This window comes from Melanotaenia boesemani, chromosome 6, assembly GCF_017639745.1.
Source record: "Melanotaenia boesemani isolate fMelBoe1 chromosome 6, fMelBoe1.pri, whole genome shotgun sequence".
Classification (NCBI taxonomy): domain Eukaryota; kingdom Metazoa; phylum Chordata; class Actinopteri; order Atheriniformes; family Melanotaeniidae; genus Melanotaenia; species Melanotaenia boesemani.
The window spans coordinates 38,464,554-38,491,920 of NC_055687.1; the positions used below are offsets into that span (position 1 = coordinate 38,464,554).

The 27,367-nt window shown below is 43.0% G+C and overlaps 1 protein-coding gene across 4 annotated transcripts in view; it reads right to left on the reverse strand.

Annotated features, from left to right (window-relative positions):
* Window positions 1-4,711: 4,711 nt before the first annotated feature.
* dyrk1b (dual-specificity tyrosine-(Y)-phosphorylation regulated kinase 1B) overlaps window positions 4,712-27,367 on the reverse strand; it is a 79,742-nt gene continuing 57,086 nt past the window's right edge. For 2 of the 4 annotated variants that reach the window (XM_041988156.1, XM_041988155.1), the window contains 12 exons: window positions 20,930-21,102; window positions 18,499-18,618; window positions 18,119-18,307; window positions 16,237-16,384; window positions 13,313-13,462; window positions 12,940-13,076; window positions 12,665-12,811; window positions 12,445-12,585; window positions 8,012-8,132; window positions 7,399-7,581; window positions 7,208-7,311; window positions 4,713-6,141 (listed from right to left, as the gene is read on the reverse strand). In XM_041988156.1, coding sequence (XP_041844090.1) covers window positions 5,626-6,141; window positions 7,208-7,311; window positions 7,399-7,581; window positions 8,012-8,132; window positions 12,445-12,585; window positions 12,665-12,811; window positions 12,940-13,076; window positions 13,313-13,462; window positions 16,237-16,384; window positions 18,119-18,307; window positions 18,499-18,618; window positions 20,930-20,998 — 2,025 coding nt within the window. In that variant the 5' untranslated portion in view covers window positions 20,999-21,102 and the 3' untranslated portion in view covers window positions 4,713-5,625. Of the gene's footprint in view, window positions 6,142-7,207; window positions 7,312-7,398; window positions 7,582-8,011; window positions 8,133-12,444; window positions 12,586-12,664; window positions 12,812-12,939; window positions 13,077-13,312; window positions 13,463-16,236; window positions 16,385-18,118; window positions 18,308-18,498; window positions 18,619-20,929; window positions 21,103-27,367 lie in introns of all 4 variants that reach the window. The other 2 variants (XR_006010798.1, XM_041988154.1) reach the window with 2 other exon arrangements.

Genomic DNA, 27,367 nt, shown 5'->3' on the forward strand with positions numbered 1-27,367 from the left:
GATCCACCATCTACAGTGTAGAATATCATCAGAAGATTCAGAGAATCAGGAGGAATCTCTGTATGCATGGGACAAGGCTGGATGCTGGTGATCTTCTGCATTAAAAGCAGACATGATTCTCTACTGGAAACCACTGCATGGACTCAGGAAGACTTCCAGAAACTACTGTCTGTGAACACAGCTCACCCTGAAACCCACAAATGCAGGTTAAAGCTCCATCATGCAGAGAAGAAGCCAGATGTGAACAGGATCCAGAACCAGCTTCTTCCATCTTCTCTGGACCAAAGCTCATTTAAAATGGTCTGAGGCAAAGTGGAAACCTGGATGAAGATGTGAACTAGTTTGTGGAAAGCATGGACGGCGTGTCCTGCAGACTAAAGAGGAGAGGGAGCATCCAGCTTGTTATCAGTGGACAGGTGAAAAGCTGCATCTCTGATGGGATGGGGCTGCATTAGTGTCTATGGCGTGGGCAGCTTCCACATCTGTGAAGCTCCATCAATGCTGAAAAGTACATGGAGGTTTTAGAGCAACATCTGCTCCCATCCAGACAACGTCTGGAGCATCATGGAAGCAGAAATCCAGCAACCAAGGTCCAGGACTGTAGAGCAGCTAGAATCCTGCATCAGACCAGAATGGGACAACATTCCTCTCCTAAAACTCCAGCAACTGGTCTCCTCACTTCCCAGATGTTTCCAGACATGTGGCTTTTCTTCCCTTCTGACACTGTGATGACAGCATCTCCACCTGCTGCCACTATTTATCCTTTCTGACACCAGTAACGTCCACGCTGTGCCCACCAGTTAAACATTTTTACGTTTTCCAACGTGGTCCATCAGGATCTCTGTCTCTCACCCCGAAAAATTCCACTTTTTCCCTCCTGAGCCATCATGGAAATGATGTGATGAATATGTATTACAGGCATCCATCTGACCATTTATAGCCACCATGTGGGCGGGGCAAGGCGTTCCCTCATGTGCGCCGCTTTAGAGTTGATTCTGATTTATAAACGGAAACAGGTGGAGGACGTGTGCGCACGCGTCGATAAATCTGAAAGTGGAAGTGTCAGGATTTCATTTTTGCGACTTCAGCCGTCCTGCATGAAATCAGCAGGAATAGACCATGGATGGAGAATGTTTTCTTTTTAAGCTTCATTTTATACTAGAATATTCAGATGTTTACAAGGTTCAGCCACCTGACAGAGGCTGTTTAACTTCATGTTCCTGGAGCCGTCCAGTCAGGACACCAGACAGCAGCTTCAACCCTCACCGGATACCTGCATCATTCCATCATGGATCCGCTGCAGTCGTTCAATCTTCTGGTTCTGGTGGTGTTTAACCGTGTGTAACTCCTTCCTTCATTCATTCATTATCTGTACCGCTTAGTCCAATAATGGGTTGTGGGGAAACTGGAGCCTATCCCATAAATTAGCAGGCGAGAGGCAGGTACAGCTGGACAGGTTCTCTTTCTCTGCTTAATGCTGATGATCTGACACTTTCTGAAACAGATTAACATCTTCTCCACGACCACGGATGTCTTTCCTCGTGGTTGTTTAGGACATGAGAAGCTCCTCGTTCCATCAGTTGTGGTTAATTAACTTCATGCAGCTAAATTTGATTTTATTTTGTTAAATCCAGGTGGACACTTGATTTGGACAGGCAACATAAATAAAATAAATAAATGAATAAAAAATAAGAATTAATGATCTAAAAATAAACACATAAATGATAAAGAAATTAAATAAAATGATACCAGAGAAAATGGACGTCAACAGGTTCCTTCAGACGGTTCAGACCTCAAAGGTCACTTCATCCAAGACAGAACAGAAATCCACCAAAACGAAGTAAGAATGACGCAAAAGCTGCAGAATGATGACGGACCAGTGATGAAGAACCACCGTGATGACGGACCAGTGATGAAGAACCACCGTAAAGACAGACCAGTGATGAAGAACCACCGTAAAGACAGACCAGTGATGAAGAACCACCGTGATGACGGACCAGTGATGAAGAACCACCGTAAAGACAGACCAGTGATGAAGAACCATCGTGATGAAGAACCACCGTGATGACGGACCAGTGATGAAGAACCATCGTGATGAAGAACCACCGTGATGACGGACCAGTGATGAAGAACCATCGTGATGAAGAACCACCGTGATGACGAACCAGTGATGAAGAACCACCGTGATGAAGAATCACCGTGATGAAGAATCACCGTGATGACGGACCAGTGATGAAGAACCAGTGATGAAGAACCACTGTGATGACGGACCAGTGATGAAGAACCACCATGATGAAGAACCACCGTGATGACGGACCAGTGATGATGAACCACCGTGATGAAGAACCACCGTGATGACGGACCAGTGATGAAGAACCACCGTGATGAAGAACCACCGTGATGACGGACCAGTGATGAAGAACCACCGTGATGACGAACCAGTGATGAAGAACCACCGTGATGACGGACCAGTGATGAAGAACCACCGTGATGAAGAACCACCGTGATGACGGACCAGTGATGATGAACCACCGTGATGACGAACCAGTGATGAAGAACCACCGTGATGAAGAACCACCGTGATGACGGACCAGTGATGATGAACCACCGTGATGACGAACCAGTGATGAAGAACCACCGTGATGAAGAACCACCGTGATGACGGACCAGTGATGAAGAACCACCGTGATGAAGAACCACCGTGATGACGGACCAGTGATGAAGAACCACCGTGATGAAGAACCACCGTGATGAAGAACTACCGTGATGATGAACCACCATGATGACTGACCAGTGATGAAGAACCACCGTGATGACGGACCAGTGATGAAGAACCACCGTGATGACGGACCAGTGATGAATAACCACCGTGATGACGGACCAGTGATGAAGAACCACTGTGATGAAGAACCACCGTGATGACGGACCAGTGATGAAGAACCACCGTGATGAAGAACCAGTGATGAAGAACCACCGTGATGATGGACCAGTGATGAAGAACCACCGTGATGAAGAACCACCGTGATGACGGACCAGTGATGAAGAACCACCGTGATGACGAACCAGTGATGAAGAACCACCGTGATGAAGAACCACCGTGATGACGGACCAGTGATGAAGAACCACCGTGATGACGAACCAGTGATGAAGAACCACCGTGATGAAGAACCACCGTGATGACGGACCAGTGATGAAGAACCACCGTGATGAAGAACCACCGTGATGAAGAACTACCGTGATGAAGAACCACCATGATGACTGACCAGTGATGAAGAACCACCATGATGAAGAACCACCGTGATGACGGACCAGTGATGAAGAACCACCGTGATGATGGACCAGTGATGAAGAACCACCGTGATGACGGACCAGTGATGAAGAACCACCGTGATGAAGAACCACCGTGATGACGGACCAGTGATGAAGAACCACCGTGATGAAGAACCACCGTGATGACTGACCAGTGATGATGGACCAGTGATGAAGAACCACCGTGATGACGGACCAGTGATGAAGAACCACCGTGATGACGGACCAGTGATGAAGAACCACCGTGATGAAGAACCACCGTGATGACTGACCAGTGATGATGGACCAGTGATGAAGAACCACCGTGATGACGGACCAGTGATGAAGAACCACCGTGATGACGGACCAGTGATGATGAACCACCGTGATGAAGAACCACCGTGATGACGGACCAGTGATGATGAACCACCGTGATGACGGACCAGTGATGAAGAACCACCGTGATGAAGAACCACCGTGATGACGGACCAGTGATGATGAACCACCGTGATGACGGACCAGTGATGATGAACCACCGTGATGACGGACCAGTGATGAAGAACCACCGTGATGACGGACCAGTGATGAAGAACCACCGTGATGACGGACCAGTGATGATGAACCACCGTGATGAAGAACCACCGTGATGACGGACCAGTGATGATGAACCACCGTGATGACGGACCAGTGATGAAGAACCACCGTGATGAAGAACCACCGTGATGACGGACCAGTGATGATGAACCACCGTGATGACGGACCAGTGATGATGAACCACCGTGATGACGGACCAGTGATGAAGAACCACCGTGATGAAGAACCACCGTGATGACGGACCAGTGATGATGAACCACCGTGATGAAGAACCACCGTGATGACGGACCAGTGATGATGAACCACCGTGATGACGGACCAGTGATGAAGAACCACCGTGATGACGGACCAGTGATGATGAACCACCGTGATGACGGACCAGTGATGAAGAACCACCGTGATGACGGACCAGTGATGAAGAACCACCGTGATGAAGAACCACCGTGATGACGGACCAGTGATGATGAACCACCGTGATGACGGACCAGTGATGAAGAACCACCGTGATGAAGAACCACCGTGATGACGGACCAGTGATGATGAACCACCGTGATGACGGACCAGTGATGATGAACCACCGTGATGACGGACCAGTGATGATGAACCACCGTGATGACGGACCAGTGATGATGAACCACCGTGATGAAGAACCACCGTGATGACGGACCAGTGATGAAGAACCACCGTGATGAAGAACCACCGTGATGACGGACCAGTGATGAAGAACCACCGTGATGACATAGCTCTGTGATGGGAAGTAAAATTCCTGGGATGAGGTTTTACAATTGGAGGAAGGAAGTCAGAGATCTGATCGTTGTTTGACTTTGGTGTGCAAAAGTATACTCTTTATTCTTATTATATATCCAACTTTATTTTGCCCCAACCCTTCCCCTCCACCCAGTCCCCACAACCAGTGGCATTCCCATGATGTCACCAGTTACACTGTTACAATAGCCAATCAGAGCTCACCTGCAGAAAGAAGGCAACCAAACAAAGAAGAGCAGAAAAAATTGTTACTTTCAGTTTGTTTTTTTTTGTTAAATAGTAATAAATACATTGAGATGCAGTGGTTCTTACTTTATCCTTTTCTCTTAAGCACAAGGGTTAAAAAGTTTTTCATTTCTGTTTCTATTTGTTTTTATTCTTTATTGATCTGTGTTGGATCTTTAGCAGCAATCCGGACCAGTTGTCATGGTGATTAGCAGCACAGAGAGGAGGAGCTGTCTGGAGGAGAAACACAACAAGAGAAGAAGAAGAACGAGGAAGAAGAGGAGACGTCGTCGTCATGGTCACCTGCGAAGCCTCAGTCACATGGTGGGTGGAGTCTGGACGCGGCACACGCACACACCTGACCTGATGTTCGGTGGAGCTGATGTACAGCATGAGCCACAGTCTCTCCCACCTCCTCATCCTCCTCTTCCTCTCCGGATACAAACAACAGAACACGCAACTCCTCAAACCCCAGAAAAATCAAATCATATTAATCAACAATATTAATAAAAACAAACTCGTCAATCATTCCTTCCAATTACAGTCGCAACAACGACAACAAACTAGTACAGGATAAAAGGAGAGTTTTTCCCAGCATCCTCCTCCTCCTCCTCCTTCGCCTCCTCTCATGCAGAACAAAGCATCTCCTCCAGCTCTGAATTCTCCTCCTTGTCTCTGACCTCTGGCTGTATGTGTGGATCTGTAGTAGTTGGAGTTAAAATCGTATGGCTTTAGGGCGTGGTTCAGGTTTTATCAAGAGTTGGCTGGCCCCTCGTCTGAGTCTGGCCTGCCTCTGCCCCCTGCAGCGGGGTTATTGTTGTTGGAGGCAGGGTAGTAGTCCTCAGGGGGCGGGGCTTGTGGCCCTGGGGCGGTAGGGGCCGTCCGAGTCCGGAAGGCAGACAGTCCGATTGGCAGAGCGAGGGGCAGAGATGCAGAGCCAAATTGAGAGGCCTCCATGGAAGACACCGCCCCCAGGTGGTGCAGCCCGAGGGACACGCCCACATCCATGCTGTCACTCATCTGGGGCGAGGACCCCTGCTGACCTCCGCCTCCACCCATGCCTGTCTGTCCGCCCTGCCTCAGTCCACGCCCACCATTCCCGTGGTGGGAGTATGTCGGGTGGGGGTGGTGGGGCGGGTCCAAAAAGTGGCGCTGGTGTTGTTGGGTGGCAGCTGGCTTGTGGAGCAGCAACTGGGTGTATGCTGGGTCCTGACCCCCACCTCCACCTTCACTGCCTGGCCACATCCTCATCTGCTGTTGGGATGGAGCCTATAGGACACAACCAGGACAAGTCAGAGTGGCTCTGGTCTCTGAAACCAGGTCTAAGAGACTCGGGATCATACTAAGTCGGGTAGAGTTGCTCACCCTGAGCCAGTTTACAGGACCATCAGATTACTGGAATAATGGGATCTACGGATACCAGTCTAATTTATGTAAATAGTGATGTAACATCCAATCTTTGCTGACAGTGGCCACGCCCACATTTTAGCATTAGCAACGTTAGCTGCAAACAAATGATGTTTTCCTGTTTCTGTTGCTCACGTGCCGGCGTTTCCGTTTATTTCCAAGCTTTTACTTGTTTTAAACCTTTATTTTTACATTTATTAATAACTTTTTCCTTAGTTCCTTTATGTGTTTATATATTTCTCCATCTCTGTCCATTATGTACATGCTTTTTTTTTAATCGTATTTTACTTTTTGAGTTATTCTATAGAATTACAATAATACGTTATATTTATTTATACAATATAACATAAATATTGCTTTTCCTGTCTGAGACTGAGGCAAACTTGGTAATTATTGGATGACTCATGGCTCATTTGGAAACATTTGCATCCATGAACAGACTAAAAACAGCTGGTGACCCCTACGGTGGACACTATGGATGACAAAGTTAGACCATATACTCTTTTATCTACTTATTTATTTAAAATACTATCTTGTCATCTAGCGTTTTCAATTCAGTTTCTATTGTTGACCGATGGGGGGGTGTTTCCTTCACATTGGGAGCTATGCTGCCTGCGGGCTGTTGCCGTGGTGACGGCTCTTGCCTAAGTGGTTGCGGTGAGGACGGATCGTGTTTTCTGGTTCAGCAGAGCCAAAACAGATGTTTAATTTATGTGTGAAAAGTGCTCTATAAATAAAGTCTGATTTAATATTTTTCATGGAAGATGTTAAAAAAAAGTGCTGCAGGTTTTTGCACATATGCAGATGAAAAAAAGTAAATAAATCAGATACGGGTTTACATCAGCATCCTGGGAAAAATCGAATTGTGTTAGTCTATGTTTGGTGGTCCTGTAAAGGGGCTGGGTAATGGGGATGGTGTGGTGGGTACCTGAGGACTGGTCATCTCATAGTCTGAATGGGTAACAGCAGAGTTGTAGTAGCGGTTACTGTAACGGTAGTTACGGTTGTCGTTGGAAGAACCACTGGAGCCACCTGGAAACAAGCCACACCCACATTAATGTCACAACATGGCCGATTTCAGTTTTTATCAACTCATTTTGTCTGAGCCGGAGGTTTTACCGGAGCTAGAGACCGAGCTAGTCGTGGAGGTTGAATGGGAGTGGTCCATGGCAGGAGAGGTGGATGTAGATGAACTGGTGTTGGTTCCTTCATCTGTCGTCTTCTTGAAGAAATTGTGCTGCAGGGCATAGAATGGAGTGATTCGGCTCTTCGGGTCGTAGTCCAGCATGCGCAGGATCAGGTCTGAAAGAGGACAAAACTGGGCCATAATGATGATGAGGAGGAAGATCATTGTCTTTTTTTCTGTCCATGAGCAAGTTTAGAGCATCTCCAGAATATGAACTGTAGTTTACGGAGCATAGGGGACCTGGTTAATTTACTTTGTTTCCAGCTTATTTTGTTATGCTGGCATGAAAACATACAAATAAATAAAACTTAAAACACCTAAAAGGAGGATTCATGTGGTAGTACACATTTATTGTGATGGGAAAGATAACACAGAATAATCTGATTATTTCTCTGACAATGATCAGGAGTAGCTGCAGAAGAAACAGCACCACCTACTGGTCAGTTCAGGTAAAGCACTGTCTGCTCATGAGGGTCTCTCTGACCACCTCTGGTCTACTTTCTGGTGGTAAAACCTGTTACTGTGGATGGTTCACTGATGGTTTACCTTTAAACTTCAGGTAGTCACAGGGGGCGTGTCCTGGCTCTCCTGCCCTCCGGCCCCCAGGACCCCCAGTCTCTACACCCAAAATCTCATGAAGACGTCGTGTGGCTGGGGGCTTATACTCCTACAAATACATAACAATGAAATTATTCATGTTTGGAAAACACACAGCGCTGAACAGGTTTAACAGGAAGTGGATGTTTAACAGGGAGTGGATGTTTAACAGGAAGTAAAGGTTTAACAGGAAGTTTAACAGGAAGTAAAGCTTTAACAGGAAGTTTAACAGGAATTAGAGGTTTAACAGGAAGTTTAACAGGAATTAGAGGTTTAACAGGAAGTGGATGTTTAACTGGAAGTAAAGGTTTAACAGGAAGTGGATGTTTAACAGGAAGTAAAGGTTTAACAGGAAGTGGATGTTTAACTGGAAGTAAAGGTTTAACAGGAAGTGGATGTTTAACAGGAAGTAAAGGTTTAACAGGAAGTGGATGTTTAACTGGAAGTAAAGGTTTAACAGGAAGTGGATGTTTAACTGGAAGTAAAGGTTTAACAGGAAGTGGATGTTTAACAGGAAGTAAAGGTTTAACAGGAAGTGGATGTTTAACTGGAAGTAAAGGTTTAACAGGAAGTGGATGTTTAACTGGAAGTAAAGGTTTAACAGGAAGTGGATGTTTAACAGGAAGTAAAGGTTTAACAGGAAGTGGATGTTTAACTGGAAGTAAAGGTTTAACAGGAAGTGGATGTTTAACAGGAAGTAAAGGTTTAACAGGAAGTGGATGTTTAACAGGAAGTAAAGGTTTAACAGGAAGTGGATGTTTAACAGGAAGTAAAGGTTTAACAGGAAGTTTAACAGGAATTAGAGGTTTAACAGGAAGTTTAACAGGAATTAGAGGCTTAACTGGAAGTGGATGTTTAACAGGGAGTAAAGGTTTAACAGGAAGTTTAACAGTAATTAGAGGTCTAACAGGAAGTTTAACAGGAATTACAGGTTTAAAAGGAAGTGGATGTTTAACTGTAAGTGGATGTTTAACTGGAAGTAAAGGTTTAACAGGAAGTGGATGTTTAACAGGAAGTAAAGGTTTAACAGGAAGTGAAGGTTTAACAGGAAGTTTAACAGGAATTAGAGGCTTAACAGGAAGTGGAGGTTTAACTGGAAGTAAACGTTTAACAGGAAGTGGATGTTTAACAGGAAGTAAAGGTTTAACAGGAAGTTTAACAGGAATTAGAGGTTTAACAGGAAGTGGATGTTTAACAGGGAGTGGATGTTTAACAGGAAGTAAAGGTTTAACAGGAAGTTTAACAGGAAGTAAAGGTTTAACAGGAAGTTTAACAGGAATTAGAGGTTTAACAGGAAGTGGATGTTTAACTGGAAGTAAAGGTTTAACAGGAAGTGGATGTTTAACTGGAAGTAAAGGTTTAACAGGAAGTGGATGTTTAACAGGAAGTAAAGGTTTAACAGGAAGTGGATGTTTAACTGGAAGTAAAGGTTTAACAGGAAGTGGATGTTTAACTGGAAGTAAAGGTTTAACAGGAAGTGGATGTTTAACTGGAAGTAAAGGTTTAACAGGAAGTGGATGTTTAACAGGAAGTAAAGGTTTAACAGGAAGTGGATGTTTAACTGGAAGTAAAGGTTTAACAGGAAGTGGATGTTTAACTGGAAGTAAAGGTTTAACAGGAAGTGGATGTTTAACTGGAAGTAAAGGTTTAACAGGAAGTGGATGTTTAACAGGAAGTAAAGGTTTAACAGGAAGTGGATGTTTAACTGGAAGTAAAGGTTTAACAGGAAGTGGATGTTTAACAGGAAGTAAAGGTTTAACAGGAAGTGGATGTTTAACTGGAAGTAAAGGTTTAACAGGAAGTGGATGTTTAACAGGAAGTAAAGGTTTAACAGGAAGTGGATGTTTAACTGGAAGTAAAGGTTTAACAGGAAGTGGATGTTTAACAGGAAGTAAAGGTTTAACAGGAAGTGGATGTTTAACAGGAAGTAAAGGTTTAACAGGAAGTAAAGGTTTAACAGGAAGTTTAACAGGAATTAGAGGCTTAACTGGAAGTGGATGTTTAACAGGGAGTAAAGGTTTAACAGGAAGTTTAACAGGAATTAGAGGTCTAACAGGAAGTTTAACAGGAATTACAGGTTTAACAGGAAGTGGATGTTTAACTGTAAGTGGATGTTTAACTGGAAGTAAAGGTTTAACAGGAAGTGGATGTTTAACAGGAAGTGGATGTTTAACAGGAAGTAAAGGTTTAACAGGAAGTGGATGTTTAACAGGAAGTGGATGTTTAACAGGAAGTAAAGGTTTAACAGGAAGTTTAACAGGAATTAGAGGCTTAACTGGAAGTGGATGTTTAACAGGGAGTAAAGGTTTAACAGGAAGTTTAACAGGAATTAGAGGTCTAACAGGAAGTTTAACAGGAATTACAGGTTTAACAGGAAGTGGATGTTTAACAGGAAGTTTAACAGGAATTAGAGGCTTAACAGGAAGTGGATGTTTAACAGTAAGTAAAGGTTTAACAGGAAGTTTAACAGGAAGTAAAGGTTTAACAGGAAGTTTAACAGGAATTAGAGGTTTAACAGGAAGTTTAACAGGAATTAGAGGTTTAACAGGAAGTGGATGTTTAACTGGAAGTAAAGGTTCAACAGGAAGTGGATGTTTAACAGGAAGTAAAGGTTTAACAGGAAGTGGATGTTTAACTGGAAGTAAAGGTTTAACAGGAAGTGGATGTTTAACAGGAAGTGAAGGTTTAACAGGAAGTGAAGGTTTAACAGGAAGTTTAACAGGAATTAGAGGCTTAACAGGAAGTGGATGTTTAACAGTAAGTAAAGGTTTAACAGGAAGTTTAACAGGAATTAGAGGTTTAACAGGAAGTGGATGTTTAACTGGAAGTGGATGTTTAACTGGAAGTAAAGGTTTAACAGGAAGTTTAACAGGAATTAGAGGCTTAACTGGAAGTGGATGTTTAACAGGGAGTAAAGGTTTAACAGGAAGTTTAACAGGAAGTAAAGGTTTAACAGGAAGTTTAACAGGAATTAGAGGTCTAACAGGAAGTTTAACAGGAATTACAGGTTTAACAGGAAGTGGATGTTTAACTGGAAGTAAAGGTTTAACAGGAAGTGAAGGTTTAACAGGAAGTTTAACAGGAATTAGAGGCTTAACAGGAAGTGGATGTTTAACAGGAAGTAAAGGTTTAACAGGAAGTGGATGTTTAACAGGAAGTGAAGGTTTAACAGGAAGTGAAGGTTTAACAGGAAGTTTAACAGGAATTAGAGGCTTAACAGGAAGTGGATGTTTAACAGGAAGTAAAGGTTTAACAGGAAGTTTAACAGGAATTAGAGGTTTAACAGGAAGTGGATGTTTAACTGGAAGTGGATGTTTAACTGGAAGTAAAGGTTTAACAGGAAGTGGATGTTTAACAGGAAGTAAAGGTTTAACAGGAAGTGGATGTTTAACAGGAAGTAAAGGTTTAACAGGAAGTAAAGGTTTAACAGGAAGTGAAGGTTTAACAGGAAGTTTAACAGGAATTAGAGGCTTAACAGGAAGTGGAGGTTTAACTGGAAGTAAACGTTTAACAGGAAGTGGATGTTTAACAGGAAGTAAAGGTTTAACAGGAAGTTTAACAGGAATTAACGGTTTAACAGGAAGTGGATGTTTAACAGGAAATAAAGGTTTAACAGGAAATAAAGGTTTAACAGGAAGTGAAGGTTTAACAGGAAGTTTAACAGGATTTAACGGTTTAACAGGAAGTGGATGTTTAACAGGAAGTTGAGGTTTAACAGGTTTAACAGGAATTAGAGGTTTAACAGGAAGTGGATGTTTAACAGGAAGTTGAGGTTTAACAGGAAGTGGATGTTTAAAAGGAAGTGGATGTTTAACAGGAAGCAGAAGTTTCTGCAGCTCTGAACACAGAGCTGTTCCAATGTTCATTTATGTTAACTTCTAGAGAGACCTCACAGCACAGGATCATGAAACAGCTGGTACCACTGGTGTCAAAATAGTGTTAAAATGGTGTCAATTAAATTAATATTTTGCCGTTTTTCTAATCTGAGGGATAAATTTGGTCTGTTTCTGTGCCCAAATGGAGTCGTTAGCTGTGTCACAATCCAGTGTCTATACACTTTAGACATAGGATACGCTATGGAGTGCCCTACGTGGTCTGTGCACTCCAAAGCCACTTATCACTGATAAAATGGGAAGAGTAGTTCCCATAGCAGCAATGTAGGATGCTGAATCACTTAAACCTCTGACATGACTGTTTATCAAGTCTTCTTCCAGGAAATGAGCAAGTAGCTGTGATGTGTTTTGTATGTCACACTGATGCAGAGCTGTCCCATCATGCACTGCACTGTGACGCTGGACAAACATCTGGTTTGTTAGTGCAGCTGTAAAGCAGAAGTTGTGGGACAACATGTGGGAGTGATGGGGATCAGTAGGAGAACTCACCTTCTTGACGTCCTTGTTCTTCTTCACTGTCCAAAGACCATCTGACAGCTTGTCAAAATACTTTCTGGCTTTAGGAGCAGCATCCAGCATGTGACTGGGTGGAACTCCCAGAACCTCCACAATCTTATTCATCTGGTCCACCTGTTGACACACAGTCATCTCATCAATCCTGGAGAACAGAGGCTGGCAGAGGGCTCATTGATGTGCTGGATGCTTGTACCTCATTGGAGCCACTGAAGAGAGGCTCCCCCGTGTGCATCTCTACCAGGATGCAGCCCAGAGACCACATGTCGATGGCCAGGTCGTACGGCATTCCCAGAAGAACCTCCGGAGAGCGGTAAAATCTGCTCTGTATGTACTGATAGATCTGTGAGGATGAGGAAGGGGGCTCAGGTCAAGTTTAATTGATTTGATCAGCTTAAATCAGTGAAAACATAAAATGATTTTCTTCCAAACATGAGAGCATGTCTCCAGATGTAGATGCAAGACCCTCACCCTCTGTCCGAGCTGGCAGGAGGATCCAAAGTCCACTATCTTGATGGCAGATCTTTTAGGGTTACAGAGTAGGATGTTCTCTGGTTTCAGGTCGCAGTGGATGATTGACAGCTCTGGAGTGGCCAGGAATAATAATGCTGGAGAGAAAACAAGACAAAAATCCGGAGAGATCGAGGAGGATGAAGATCTAAGGGATGCAGGATTATTCTTTTTATCTGTATCTTCAGCATTTCTTTACATCTGGATTAATTTCAAACTAAAATGTAACACAAAGTCAGAGAAAAGTAGGAAATATGTGGAACGTGTGTGTAACGTTCCCGTGGAGCTGGTGTGGATAGGAATGTGTGTGCGTTCCCGTCCATCATGCACCCACCTGTACAGAGCTGCTGTGCAAACTTCCTGGTGAGGTTGAGGGAAACTCCTCTGAAGTTGGTGTTCCTCAGCAGATCGTACAGGTTGTAGCTCAACAACTCAAACACCAAACAGAGGTGGTTCCTAAACATAAAGTGACGCTTCAGGTGGACTGCACAGAGACAGGTGGACAGACGGACACAGAGACAGATGGGATAAAGGTTAAACCAGAGCCTGACCAGATCAGGGAATCCTGACAGATGATGGTAATTTCCTATTTTGATCTTCATCTTCCTGTCTTCATCAGCCTATAATAAATGGGCTGCTCGTCAGCTGGTTATTTAATCCTTTAAACACGGAGCTGGACGTTCCCGGTTAGCATGATCCCGTTTAAACTGCCCCAAAATTAAAACAATAACTTGTTTAGCTGGAAGCTAAGACTCTCATCTTTCAAGACGTCACATTGTTACGAATCAATGATGTAATCATGTTACGCTACGTGGCAACATGAACGCACGACAGCGGAGCAGTGGGCGTAGACATGGAGAGAGAGATGAAGAGAGAGAAAGAAAGAGAGAGAGTGATGGAGAACAGGAAACATTCACCTCTGCTCCAGACATTACTAGAGCTTGAGTTTACAATATTAACGTCTGTGTCTTCATTTATCAATCATCCACTAAAATACATTTAAATTAAAAAATGCTATGAGATTAATCTAAATTAATTAATTACAAAGCCTGTCATTAGTTAGACCCCTAAGTGAGTCCCATTTTTTATTTTTATTAGAGCTGGGCATGTGTTAATGCATTAATGAATTAACGCTGTTTTTTCAATAACGTGTTAATGCAGGTTTTTTTTTTTAAACTTCTAGCTACTGTCTGAACCAGAGGAACCTCATACAGAGGCTGCATCAGGCCTCTTCCTCCATGTCTGGTCCTGCTGCAGCGGTGATGATGGAATCAGGAGAGATCGGCTTTATTAGCATGAAGAGACATTTTCTGTCTGGAACTTAAGAAGGAAAAGAACCAACATTTCTTTGTCTGTCTAAACCCATGCAGATGGGAATATTGTGACTTCTGGATGGGAAACTGCTCCCAAAAGACAATAAGAAACGTAGTTTTTTTCTCTTTGTTTGTTTTTTTAAATTAAATGTGGTTTTATCCTGGTGGATAGACGTTTTGAGGTCAGACAGCAAAGGTAACACATGTTTTCTGACTTTTACAAACGTGCAGCATAAATCGGGTCTTCTTCTGTCTCTGGTTCGGTGAATCTTGGTCGTATCGAGATGAAACTTCCAGCTGTGGAATCTGTGAGATGTGAGCTTTCAGTAGAGGAGTCGTTTGTTCATGTTCATGGGGAAACATCATCTTTGTTTACATGTTTTTCAGACTTTGTGTACCTGAAAATTTAATTATTGTTGCATTAACTGCGTTTGTTGGTGATGGAAATGGTTTTACTGAGCTGGTAGCTCATTTTTAATTATTGTTTATATCATAAAATCTTATTCATAAAACTATTGTTATTAATAGATTGTTTATTTACATTTGATCCTTTACAAATTTTGTAATTTTCTAACATCACATATAAAAATAGTTAAGATTTGTATTGTATATCACACTTCTATGAGCCACAGTAAGATGGCAGCACCGTGGTGGAGTTTGCGGGTCCTGAAGATGCTAGGAGCGATGTTGTCGGGGTTAGGGTTAGGTCGACAGGTCGTTGGTGCCTGTCGTGGCGGTAACCCCCAAACTTGTTGGTGGACACCGGCAGTAAGGGATGCCGTCAAGCTGAAGAAGGAGTCCTATCGGGTCTTTTTGGCCTGTGGGACTCCAGAGGCAGCTGATGGGTATCGGCGGGCTAAGCGGAGCGCAGCTTCGGCGGTCGCTAAGGCAAAAACTCGGGCATGGCCAGAGTTTGGAGAGGCCATGGAGAATGACTTCTGGACGGCTTCGAGGAGATTCTGGTCCACCATCCGGCAGCTCAGGAGGAAAAATCAGTGCTCCATCAACACTGTGTACAGTGGGGATGGGGGGCTGCTGACCTTGACTCGGGATGTTGTGAGGCGGTGGAGGGAATACTTCGAAGACCTCCTCAATCCTACCAACACATGGGAGTTTGCTGAACCAGTCTTTGTGCTTTGTGGACTTGGAGAAGGTGTTCGACCGTGTCCCCTGGGGACTCTTGTGGGGAGTACTCCGGGAGTATGGAGTGCCGGACCTGCTTGTATGAGCTGTCCGGTTCCTGTACGACCGGTGCCAGAGCTTGGTCCGCATCACCGGCAGTAAATCAGTCTTTTCCAGTGCGGGTTGGACTCCACCAAGGCTGCCCTTTGTCACTGATTCTGTTTATAACCTTTATGGACAGAATTTCTAGGCACAGCTGAGGTGTTGAGGGGATCCGGTTCGGTGGTCTCAGGATTGGGTCTCTGCTCTTTGCGGATGATGTGGTTCTGTTGGCTTCGTCAGGCCGTGATCTTCAGCTCTCACTGGAGCGATTTGCAGCCGAGTGTGAAGCAGCTGGGATGAGAATCAGCACCTCCAAGTCCGAGACCATGGTCCTCAGCCGGAAAAGGGTGGAGTGCTCTCTCCGGGTCTGCAATAGGGTCCTGCCCCAAGTGGAGGAGTTCACGTATCTCGGGGTCTTGTTCACGAGTGAGGGAAGGATGGAGTGGGAGATGGACAGGTGGATCGGTGCGGCGTCTGCAGTGATGTGGATTCTGCATCGGTCTGTCGGGGTGAAGAGTGAGCTGAGCCAAAAGGCAAAGCTCTCAATTTACCGGTCGATCTACGTTCCCACCCTCACCTATGGTCACAAGCTGTGGGACCTATGTTTGACACATCTGTTTTTAGCTTATATTAATGTTTCTCTCTTTTACTTGAATATTTTTGTCTGAATGCACTGCTAACCATCTGTGTGTGTGTGTGTGTGTGTGTGTGTTAATCTTACCTATGTAATATTTCATCTCAGTATCATGCTTGTTCATGAGCTCCAGCAGGCGTAATTCAATCTGGGCCTGGTTTAAAAATGCCTTTTTGTTCTTTATAATTTTAATGGCCACCCACTCCTGCTCATGGTGGTCGTAGGCCTTCACCACCTGCAGACAGACAGATCACATCAGAGAGTTCACCATGTTCTTCATCACAGTGACCACAGCTGCACTCCTTTAAAAGACCACTTGGGGGTGCTCCAAGCTGGAGCCAAAGAGCAGGTCTATGGGGTGACCAGGTTCAGGTTTACAGCAGAATCAGATGACAAGAATTCAGTCTGAAACTCTGCTGCTGCACATCTGAATCCTGAAAACACTTCAAGTTCTCAGCGACGTAATTTTGACATAACTTCTCACTGCAAAGGCTTAAAACTGACCCATGTGTCACCATGGCAACATTTATCATCCCCCAAACTTTCTTTTAAAAACCATATTAAACAAACAGGTTGCAGCAGCATGTTAATTAGTGTAGGAATGGGAGAGATGTTTATGGTTAGCTGGTCTAACATGTGAGATCAATACACACCATCTTTATCACGTTTCCTAAACTTCACACACTTCACTATCTTTGGTACTGTAGGACACATCTGAGACTTTAATGAGAGATAGGCAACAATTTTTATCACTTTATGGTCAGATCCTTTTACAATTACGACAGGTCCATGAAGAAGGTTTATTCTGTTACCGTCTACAGAGAACCATCTACAGAGACAAGGACAAAGGCTATAGGTATAGATTGGCAAAACATTGACTATAATCCGGGGGATTCCCTGAAGCCACTGCCCACTTGTTGTATTGTTTGTATGATTTAGGTTGTGAGTGAGATCCAGAGTCGTGTAGGATTTTATTGGTGACACTTTTAGATTAAACTGAAAATTGAAAGGAAAAATACCTTTTCATTAATACATTTTAATTCTAGGAGCATGTATACAAATTTAAATAAATGGTAAAAATGGTAATTCCATTTACCAAATTTAAATAAGATAAAAGATTAAATCAATTGAAAAGGGAATTCAAACTCATTGCTTTTTTATTTTGGAAACGTGGTTAAGGTAGGAGAGAGGGATTCATTTTCATCTTGATGGATATGAGTTACATTACATTAACAAACCTGATAAGACAGGAGGTGGGCTGTAATTTCTGTTGATAAAAGTTTGAGATGCAGATCGATTGAAAATATCTTACTGGTTAAAAAAGACTTAATGGAACGTATAACTGTAGGAACTGAGTTAGAGAAGAGTAAAAACACTGTGGTCTACAGAGCTCTGGGGTCCAGTATAGATGTATTTATGACAACTTGGAAGAATTAATGAACAAATTAAGTCAAAATAAGACGTATATGATCTATAGCGATGTGAACATTGATTTATTCAGCTCATCAACACATACAGCAACATAGAATTACTTCTACACAGCCTTCTACAGAGAACTATATACTGGGAACCATTTACAAAGAACCTTCAACAGAGAACCATATACTGGGAACCATCTACAGAGACCCTTCTACAGAGAACCATATACTGGGAACCATCTACAAAGACCCTTCTACAGAGAACCATATACTGGGAACCATCTACAGAGACCCTTCTACAGAGAACCATATACTGGGAACCATCTACAAAGAACCTTCAACAGAGAACCATATACTGGGAACCATCTACAGAGACCCTTCTACAGAGAACCATATACTGGGAACCATCTACAAAGACCCTTCTACAGAGAACCATATACTGGGAACCATCTACAGAGACCCTTCAACAGAGAAATATATACTTTTGACTATTGACATGGAACCAGAATAGTGTGAGGAGGATGCAGGCTGGGTTCCTGGCATGACCTCACCTGTCCAAAGGAGCCCTTCCCAATAAGCGAGTCTATCTCATAGCGGTCCAGCCACTTTTCTCCATTTTTGACGATGTAATCGTAGTTGTCATCGTCATAGCCGTCATTGTAAACCTTCCTCTCCTTCTTGGTGCTGCTATCTTCAGGAGGAACCTGCTGGGCTCGTCGCTTCTTCTTGGTATAGTACACCTGAGGGTCAGACACATCAGGAACCAGTTTTTACCACCAAACCTGGATCACTGCTTCATTATTTAGTTCTTCCACTGAACCTGATGTCGATAGAGGTTATCAGTCAGTGGATGTGAGGAATCAGACGTGTGATGTATCAGGGACATAAACGGTGTGTGACAGTGTGTGTGGAACTTTTCCATCTGCCTTACCTCATTGATGTGCTTGTAAGTTTTGATGAGGTCAACAGAGAGTTTCCTCAGTGGGGCGCTGGCAGGGTCTCTGAAACTGGGGGGGATCCTCCGCTGAAGTATGGTCATATCAGACAGCACCTGCAGAGAACAGCAACACCTCACACACCTGTCTCATGTTGAAATGATATATATATTAAATATTAAAAAAAGACAAGCTATGATTATGACACAAATCATATACTATGTATAATTATAATTAATTTGAAAGAATCATAAATTTTGTATGTAAATTTTTATTTAAGAAATAAAAGGTTATCATCCATCAATAATAATAATTATTCTCCTGAATAATCCTCCTGTTGTTCAGATATGTATGAGGGGTCCTTGGGGGCCCCTGCCCTGCATGTTTGAGTTGTTTCAAACTCCAGATGAGCTGCTTCAGGTGACCTGAGCTGCCAGCAGGTGGTGTGAGAGCACGCTGCTGGTTGCCCTGAACGGCTTTAAGTTCTGCTGGAGGCGCCCGAACCCGGTGCAAGCCAGTTCCATCTGCATGTTTCTTTGGTGGATAAAAAGAGGTTGTTTCCAGTATTTTATTATTCTATTACTTTCTGCTGCAGCCATCAGCGGTCGTCTGGAGAATGCAGCAGTCCTCGGGGTTACCCTTGCTCTCTCCTAACACAGCCATCACAGCTGAATGTGCAGCCAGAACCAGAACCTTACTTTAACCCTTACTCTAAAACACAGTCTTAGCCCTCAAAAACAGCTTTGTACCAGCTGGGACCAAACCACTGTCCCCATGTGTACAGCAAGACCTCATAAGGCAGGTTCATCCTGGTGTTTCCACAGTTCTGGTCAATCATTCTTCTGGAGTTTCCTCCAAACCAAGAAGTCCTACTAAGATTTAGTTTCCTTCAGTCCTGAAGAAGATTTAGTCCTTGGAAAAAAACACACACCTGCCGTTTCCTTCTCATCACAGCTGCCTTGCTCAGGGGCAGAGGGTCTCTGTAGATTTACTATACAACTCGCAATCTTTGGCAATACTGGTCCAAGAAGATGACTTTCCTTCCCGGTTCTGGTTCTGATGGAGCTTTTCTATCCTGGTTCTGGTCCTGATGGAGGTTTTCCTTCCCGGTTCTGGTTCTGATGGAGATTTTTCTTCCTGGTTCTGGTTCTGATAGGCCGTAAGGTTAACCCTGTTATCGTTTCATCTCGCTCCAGGGTCTTCCTCGAACAAAACAACTGCTTCGCCTTTAGCTTAAGTCCGAAAGTTCAGAGCTGATTATCCAGCACAAGTCCCGTGATCACTGCCGTAAATCGGCACTAGCTGCTGTTCAGCGTAACAACATTTTACTTCTAAAGTGGTGGTACGGCCCTCACGTGATCCGTCTACACCAATCAGAGGCCAGCTTCTGGTAAACAGAAAAGAAAGATGGCCGCCTCCTCGGATTCACTGAGCAGCACCAACAGAGGAGAAAATGCCCCAAAAATTATGTATGCTGATGTAGTTGTTTTCAAGTTAACACATTAGTCAATTTAACAGTTTGCCAAGACAACTTTGTTTATAAAGCACCTTACTGAACAAAAGTGCTCAACAGAAAACAGCTTAGAAGCTAAAAAAAAAGTTAAAAGAAAAAAACAATAAAAGCTAAACAATACAAAAAACAATGAGAGTAAAAACAACTCATACTGGATGAAACACCCATGAAAACAAAAAGAGGATTTGATCACTTTGATTGGATCATTCTGACTTAAGCTAAAGGTGAAGTGGTCGTTTTGTTCGAGGAAGAATTGTGTGGTCCAAAGACCCTGGAGCCAAAATCTGTTTCTGAACGTCTTTTCTGGGTTCAGCTTACGGCCTGTGATGGAGGTTTTCCTTGCTGGTTCTGGTCCTGATGGAGGTTTTCCTGGTTCTGGTCTCAGGACTGTATATTTGTGGAGTTGGTTAAGGACTGTGCAGAAGGAGGAGGTTGGGGTCAGGAGGGGAGGGCGGAGCTGCTGTTCTGCAGGTAAATGCCTCTTTGTGGACAAACATGCTAAACTGCTCTAGAAAATGTAAAATGGCTCAGTTTCATTTTTGTCATCTCAAAAAAATTTCATGTACATCTAAATAGTTAAAAAAAAGAAATGGGATTAAAAATTCCGTCCTTTGACTTTTCTGCTATTTTGTAGTTAAAATCATTAATAACGTCAAATACCTGACAAATTTAAAATGTTGCCTTTAACCTGAAAAATGTGCATAATTATTTAAACATCTAACATTTGCTGTCATAAAACAAAAGAAAAAAAAAAAGTAAAAAGGTCCCGGAGGCTGGCCATATTTACAGAACTTTAAGTATGAAGTCATTGTTTTACTAATAATGTCTGGCGGTGTGGTTTTAGTGGTTTTACAAGGTAAATATGCAGGTTTTAACCACCACAGAAGAGGAAGCGACCCAGAGGAGCGTGGTACCTGCTGCTGCTCGGCCATGGAGTGGATGGAGCTGAAGGAGGGGTGTGTATGTGTGTGCTGGCTGGTCATGGCTGGCTCAGCGAGGGAGAAGCCCTGGGCAGTGGAGGAGGAGGAGGAGGAGGAGGAGGAGAAGGAGGAGGAGGAGGTGGGCGGACATCCTGAGCTGCTTACACCTGCAGAGACAGAAAGAAGATTGGCTAAGTTCAAACAAACATCCTGATTTTAACATGAAAGTCTCTGACGCGGTGATGCAGCCACCTGCACCACCCTGATGACGGACCGCAGCAGTCTGACGGATGGCTCTGGTTGTTGCAGGACCAGACTCATTTTTCTCCTCTTTAAATACTTCTGTCAATAAATGACCAAAAACCGAAGACAAAAACTCTTAAGCTAATGTTTGCACGGGTTGGGACGGTGAGCCCACTTCAGCTTTAACTTCTACCCGTCTGGTGGTAGCTAATTTCATACAGGGGACATTGCAATGGAAACCTAGGGTCAACATGACCATGGTAAGATAAAAGCAGATAAAGGCTGAAGGAAATGCATCCATAACCGTGGACAGATCCCCATCATGGTGGACATAAAGCGGAGGTTCTACACCTTGGAGCCATCACATCACAACACCCAAGAGCTGGGTACTCCACAAGGATAACTGGAAACAGGACGAAGGCTCGGAGATTAATGTCATGATGTACAGGATTGGGAACATCCCAGTATAAACCAGTGTGTAACAGCTTTTAATCCCAGTATAAACCAGTCTGTAGCAGCTTTTAATCCCAGTATAAACCAGTCTGTAACAGCTTTTAATCCCAGTATAAACCAGTGTGTAACAGCTTTTAATCCAAGTATAAACCAGTCTGTAGCAGCTTTTAATCCCAGTATAAACCAGTCTGTAACAGCTTTTAATCCCAGTATAAACCAGTGTGTAACAGCTTTTAATCCCAGTATAAACCAGTCTGTAGCAGCTTTTAATCCCAGTATAAACCAGTCTGTAACAGCTTTTAATCCCAGTATAAACCAGTCTGTAGCAGCTTTTAATCCCAGTATAAACCAGTCTGTAACAGCTTTTAATCCCAGTATAAACATGTCTGTAGCAGCTTTTAATCCCAGTATAAACCAGTCTGTAGCAGCTTTTAATCCCAGTATAAACCAGTCTGTAGCAGCTTTTAATCCCAGTATAAACCAGTCTGTAACAGCTTTTAATCCCAGTATAAACCAGTGTGTAGCAGCTTTTAATCTCAGTATAAACCAGTCTGTAGCAGCTTTTAATCCCAGTATAAACCAGTCTGTAGCAGCTTTTAATCCCAGTATAAACCAGTGTGTAGCAGCTTTTAATCCCAGTATAAACCAGTGTGTAACAGCTTTTAATCCCAGTATAAACCAGTGTGTAGCAGCTTTTAATCCCAGTATAAACCAGTCTGTAGCAGCTTTTAATCCCAGTATAAACCAGTCTGTAGCAGCTTTTAATCCCAGTATAAACCAGTCTGTAGCAGCTTTTAATCCCAGTATAAACCAGTCTGTAGCAGCTTTTAATCCCAGTATAAACCAGTCTGTAGCAGCTTTTAATCCCAGTATAAACCAGTGTGTAACAGCTTTTAATCCCAGTATAAACCAGTCTGTAACAGCTTTTAATCCCAGTATAAACCAGTGTGTAGCAGCTTTTAATCCCAGTATAAACCAGTGTGTAGCAGATTTAATCCCAGTATAAACCAGTGTGTAACAGCTTTTAATCCCAGTATAAACCAGTCTGTAGCAGCTTTTAATCCCAGTATAAACCAGTCTGTAGCAGCTTTTAATCCCAGTATAAACCAGTGTGTAACAGCTTTTAATCCCAGTATAAACCAGTGTGTAGCAGATTTAATCCCAGTATAAACCAGTGTGTAACAGCTTTTAATCCCAGTATAAACCAGTGTGTAACAGCTTTTAATCCCAGTATAAACCAGTCTGTAACAGCTTTTAATCCCAGTATAAACCAGTCTGTAACAGCTTTTAATCCCAGTATAAACCAGTGTGTAACAGCTTTTAATCCCAGTATAAACCAGTGTGTAACAGCTTTTAATCCCAGTATAAACCAGTGTGTAACAGCTTTTAATCCCAGTATAAACCAGTGTGTAACAGCTTTTAATCCCAGTATAAACCAGTATGTAGCAGCTTTTAATCCCAGTATAAACCAGTGTGTAGCAGCTGTCAGACTGGGAGGTAAAATGATGTAAAATGAATGTATGAATAGATGTAGCAGCATAAAGGTCGACCAGAAGAAGAAAGCAGAATTTATTACTAACAGAACTTTGTAGAAATAACACACAGATCAACAGTGACCAAACCTTTTCTCATCTCATCGTTCTCTCAAGTCTTGGCTTTCAGGAGAAAAAATATTGTTATTGAAACAAACACACAACAGAAACTATTTCCATGTTTCCACTTTTTCCTCATTTCCAGTTATTCCTGCTACTATTTACCTGCTATCCTCACTAAACCAACTCCAGCTCAGCTGCTTTGTGGAGCCACCGTGCATCAGAAACGTCTTCTTGGCTTTATTCCAGCCATAGAGGAGCATTATTTTTCTTCTGTGCTCTAAGGGCTGGGATATACTTGCTCTGCAAGCATGCACGTCAGTGTTCTGTTTTGTTTGTGTAAATACTTGCTGCAAACAACGGAAGCACGGTGCGGCCAAAACACTCAAAAGTGGACGTCACCGCTAGGGGCAGTACACAGCATTTGGACTCTGAAATAGAGAAAAGGTCAATCTATCGCTAACATTTCAGAGACATCAACCCCCCAAACACCTCCAATTCATTGCCAGCTGTTAAGGTACGAGTGTTCTTCATTGTGCAATGTGTTTACCTGTGTCGTGTTCATGCTTTTGTTCGCATGAGCACCTCTAGCAATTCAAGTCAATATTGTAACTCGTGCAAGCGACACGTTAACCTCATGTCAATGCAGGCGGCCTACGTGCTAAACAGGAATGCATGACAGCTATGATACATACGCTAACAGCAAGTGTATCTTAGCCCTAGGACCGTGGGCTCCTATATTAGCAGCTAACGCTAAGACTGCCAAGACTGAATAATATTTTAACAGGAAGTTATGTCAATACAAATCTGAAAGAAATCCAACAATGGCCTGGAAAATGTCCAGGGTTTTACGAATACCACATTTCAGAAGTGCAAACCGCCCCGTCCGGAGTCAGATCCCTGGGTGGAAACAGTCTCCTTTATTCTATCGTACACATTGTACATGCCGGCATCGTAAAACAAGATCAGAACACTCCAGAAAGCTTCACTCTTAACTCGACAAGTGTTGTTGTTGTTGACATCAAAACAACAAGCAGAGCTGGACTAGATCAGATATATTATCTGTTCAGAATGGGATCAGCTGCTCTTTGATTTGTCCGTAAAAAGCCACGATGGTGGACGATGGATGGACGTGACATGGAGCAGGAACATGTGAGGATTGTTACGTGAAAGTGAACAGTTGCTAAGCTAAACTTATCTTTAAACCATACAGAGCGCTGCGTGAGTAATCAGCCAAAACAGAAATGGCCCGGCTGAGAATACGGCTCGGGTTACAGTTAATGATGGCTTTTATTTCTGGTGGAGAGGGAGTGGCCGAGTTCCTGACACATCTCTTATTCTGGCCTGGCGAGGGAGAAGAAATGGCCCCCCAGAGACCCCCTGAAGGCTGTAGAAGTGTCTGAAACTGGCCTCTTTATTCTGCCTGAAGGAAGAAAACAAAAATGTCCACGTTTTATCTTCATGTTCCAAATAGTCCATGTTCTCTTTAAAATGTGTAACTACTGAGATGAAATCAAACAGTGTGAATGGAAAACCAAAAGCAGGACATGTATACACATTCATCCACTATGGCCATACAGGAAAATATTGTCAGAGCACCATCGCCACTGTGGGGCACGATGGCAGCATTATTATGCTGTGGGACGGCATTTATCCAACGGACCTGGGAAACTGGTCAGAACTAACAGAACAGAACCATTTTAATCTTCCACAGAAGTGAAACTGGGACAGTAGTTCAGTTTTTTACGATCACAGCGACCCGTTTCAGACTGGCAGCAGAACCTTCTTGGGTTTGGGTTGGATGCAGTTACAAGTTCAACTAGTACCCAGCATGCACCCGCGATCAGAACTATGGAACCAGTACAGATCAGTTCTGCAGAGTACAAAACCTCTCTGACACACCTACTGAAGAATCAATCAGATTTCTTGAAACTTGTAAAATATGCATGTATTTTCTGACGTGATTTGTACCGGTACAGTTTCAGATATGGAGATACAAGTTACAGAACTATCGGAAGGATTTGTTTATAAATCACACATTTTATCGTCTTTGCAAAAAAAAAAAAAGAAAAAAAAAAAAAAGTTAAATAGATCTTCACCTTCAGCCGGGGAAAGTTGGATTTTAATTCCAGGTTGTAGAGAAACATGTCAGGAATATTTTCACTAAGCTCTGTTCTAGTCAGTGATGCCTTTATCCAAGTATGAAACCTGGTTGAGTAACCAGTGACTTAGAAAGCAGATAAATTAGTCAAACATTCTTCCCAGCGTTCCCTCCAAACGGAAGAAAGAAACCTCTCCCAGATCCGCAGAGAAATCAAAGAACTCTTTGTACAGCAAAGCTACTCAACCAGGTTAAACTGGAGACATTTCCCCTAATAACACTGATAGCTGCTTCATTTAAGGTCCAGTCATTGGAGGCTGACGTTATTCCAGGTCAGAGGAGCTAAACCAGGCCAAAGGTCAAGGTCTATATTTCTCCCTGCAGAAAAAAGCTGCTAACAAGCAGTTTGATGCTATCTGCAGAGAATTAAACATGCACAAAGACATTGAAATGAAAAACAAATGCTTTCATTTCTCATTAAATGACCATGTATGAAACATATGTAACCATCAATTTACGTTTTTGTAAATTCATCCTTTAACACTGTGGCTCAACTCAATATTTACACCTTAGTGAGTTTCTACACGTGTCCTGCTGGACGATAACAAAGAGGAAGTGTTTTAATCCTCATCACTGAGGACCGCTGTGCTGCTTTAGACCCAGTCTGCCCACAGATATGATACTGTGAAGAGAGAGAGAGGGAATATCTGCCTAGTACTGAGAAATCTGTACTGTCTCTTTAAGAGACTGAGAGGCACTCACAACACTTCCTCTATCTGGCATCCCCTGTTCTGTGCTGCCATTGGTTAAAGCCACCTCCTTCTCTGTCAGCTCATTCGTCGCTGGTATCTAAGGGCTGACTGGCCATCACTCTATAAATAAACCCAGTGCTGTCTCAGCAACCAGGCCACAATACTCATTAGCTGCTTCTCTCTCTTCTCTGCTGCTCAGCAAGTGGCTTCCAATAGCAGGCCTGGCTCTCAGCAAGTCTGACACAGTCTCCCCTAGCAACCAACCCACCCTGCCAGCCTCCTCCCCCATAGTCCATCTCTTCTTCACATCTTCCTCCCATCCATCCCTTTAAACACCCATCCATCCATCCATTTATACATCCATCCATCCATCCATCCATTTATACATCCATCCATCTGTTTATACATCCATCCATCCGTTTATACATCCATCCATCCCTTTAAACACCCATCCATCCATCCATTTATACATTCATACATCCATTTACACATCTATCCATCCATCCATCCATCCATTTATACATCCATCCGTTTATACATCCATCCATCCATTTATACATCCATCCATCCGTTTATACATCCATCCATCCGCTTATACATCCATCCATCCGTTTATACATCCATCCATCCGCTTATACATCCATCCATCCGTTTATACATCCATCCATCCGCTTATACATCCATCCATCTGTTTATACATCCATCCATCTGTTTATACATCCATCCATCCGTTTATACATCCATCCATCCATTTATACATCCATCCATCCGCTTATACATCCATCCATCCGTTTATACATCCATCCATCCGTTTATACATCCATCCATCTGTTTATACATCCATCCATCCGCTTATACATCCATCCGTTTATACATCCATCCATCCGTTTATACATCCATCCATCCATTTATACATTCATCCATCCATTTATACATCCATCCGTTTATACATCCATCCATCCATTTATACATTCATCCATCCATTTATACATCCATCCATCCATCCATTTATACAACCATACATTTATACATCCATCCATCCGCTTATACATCCATCCGTTTATACATCCATCCATCTGTTTATACATCCATCCATCCATTTATACATCCATCCATCCGTTTATACATCCATCCATCCATTTATACAACCATACATTTATACATCCATCCATCCATTTATACATCCATCCATCCGTTTATACATCCATCCATCCATTTATACATCCATCCATCTGTTTATACATCCATCCATCCATTTATACATCAATCCATTTATACAACCATCCATTTA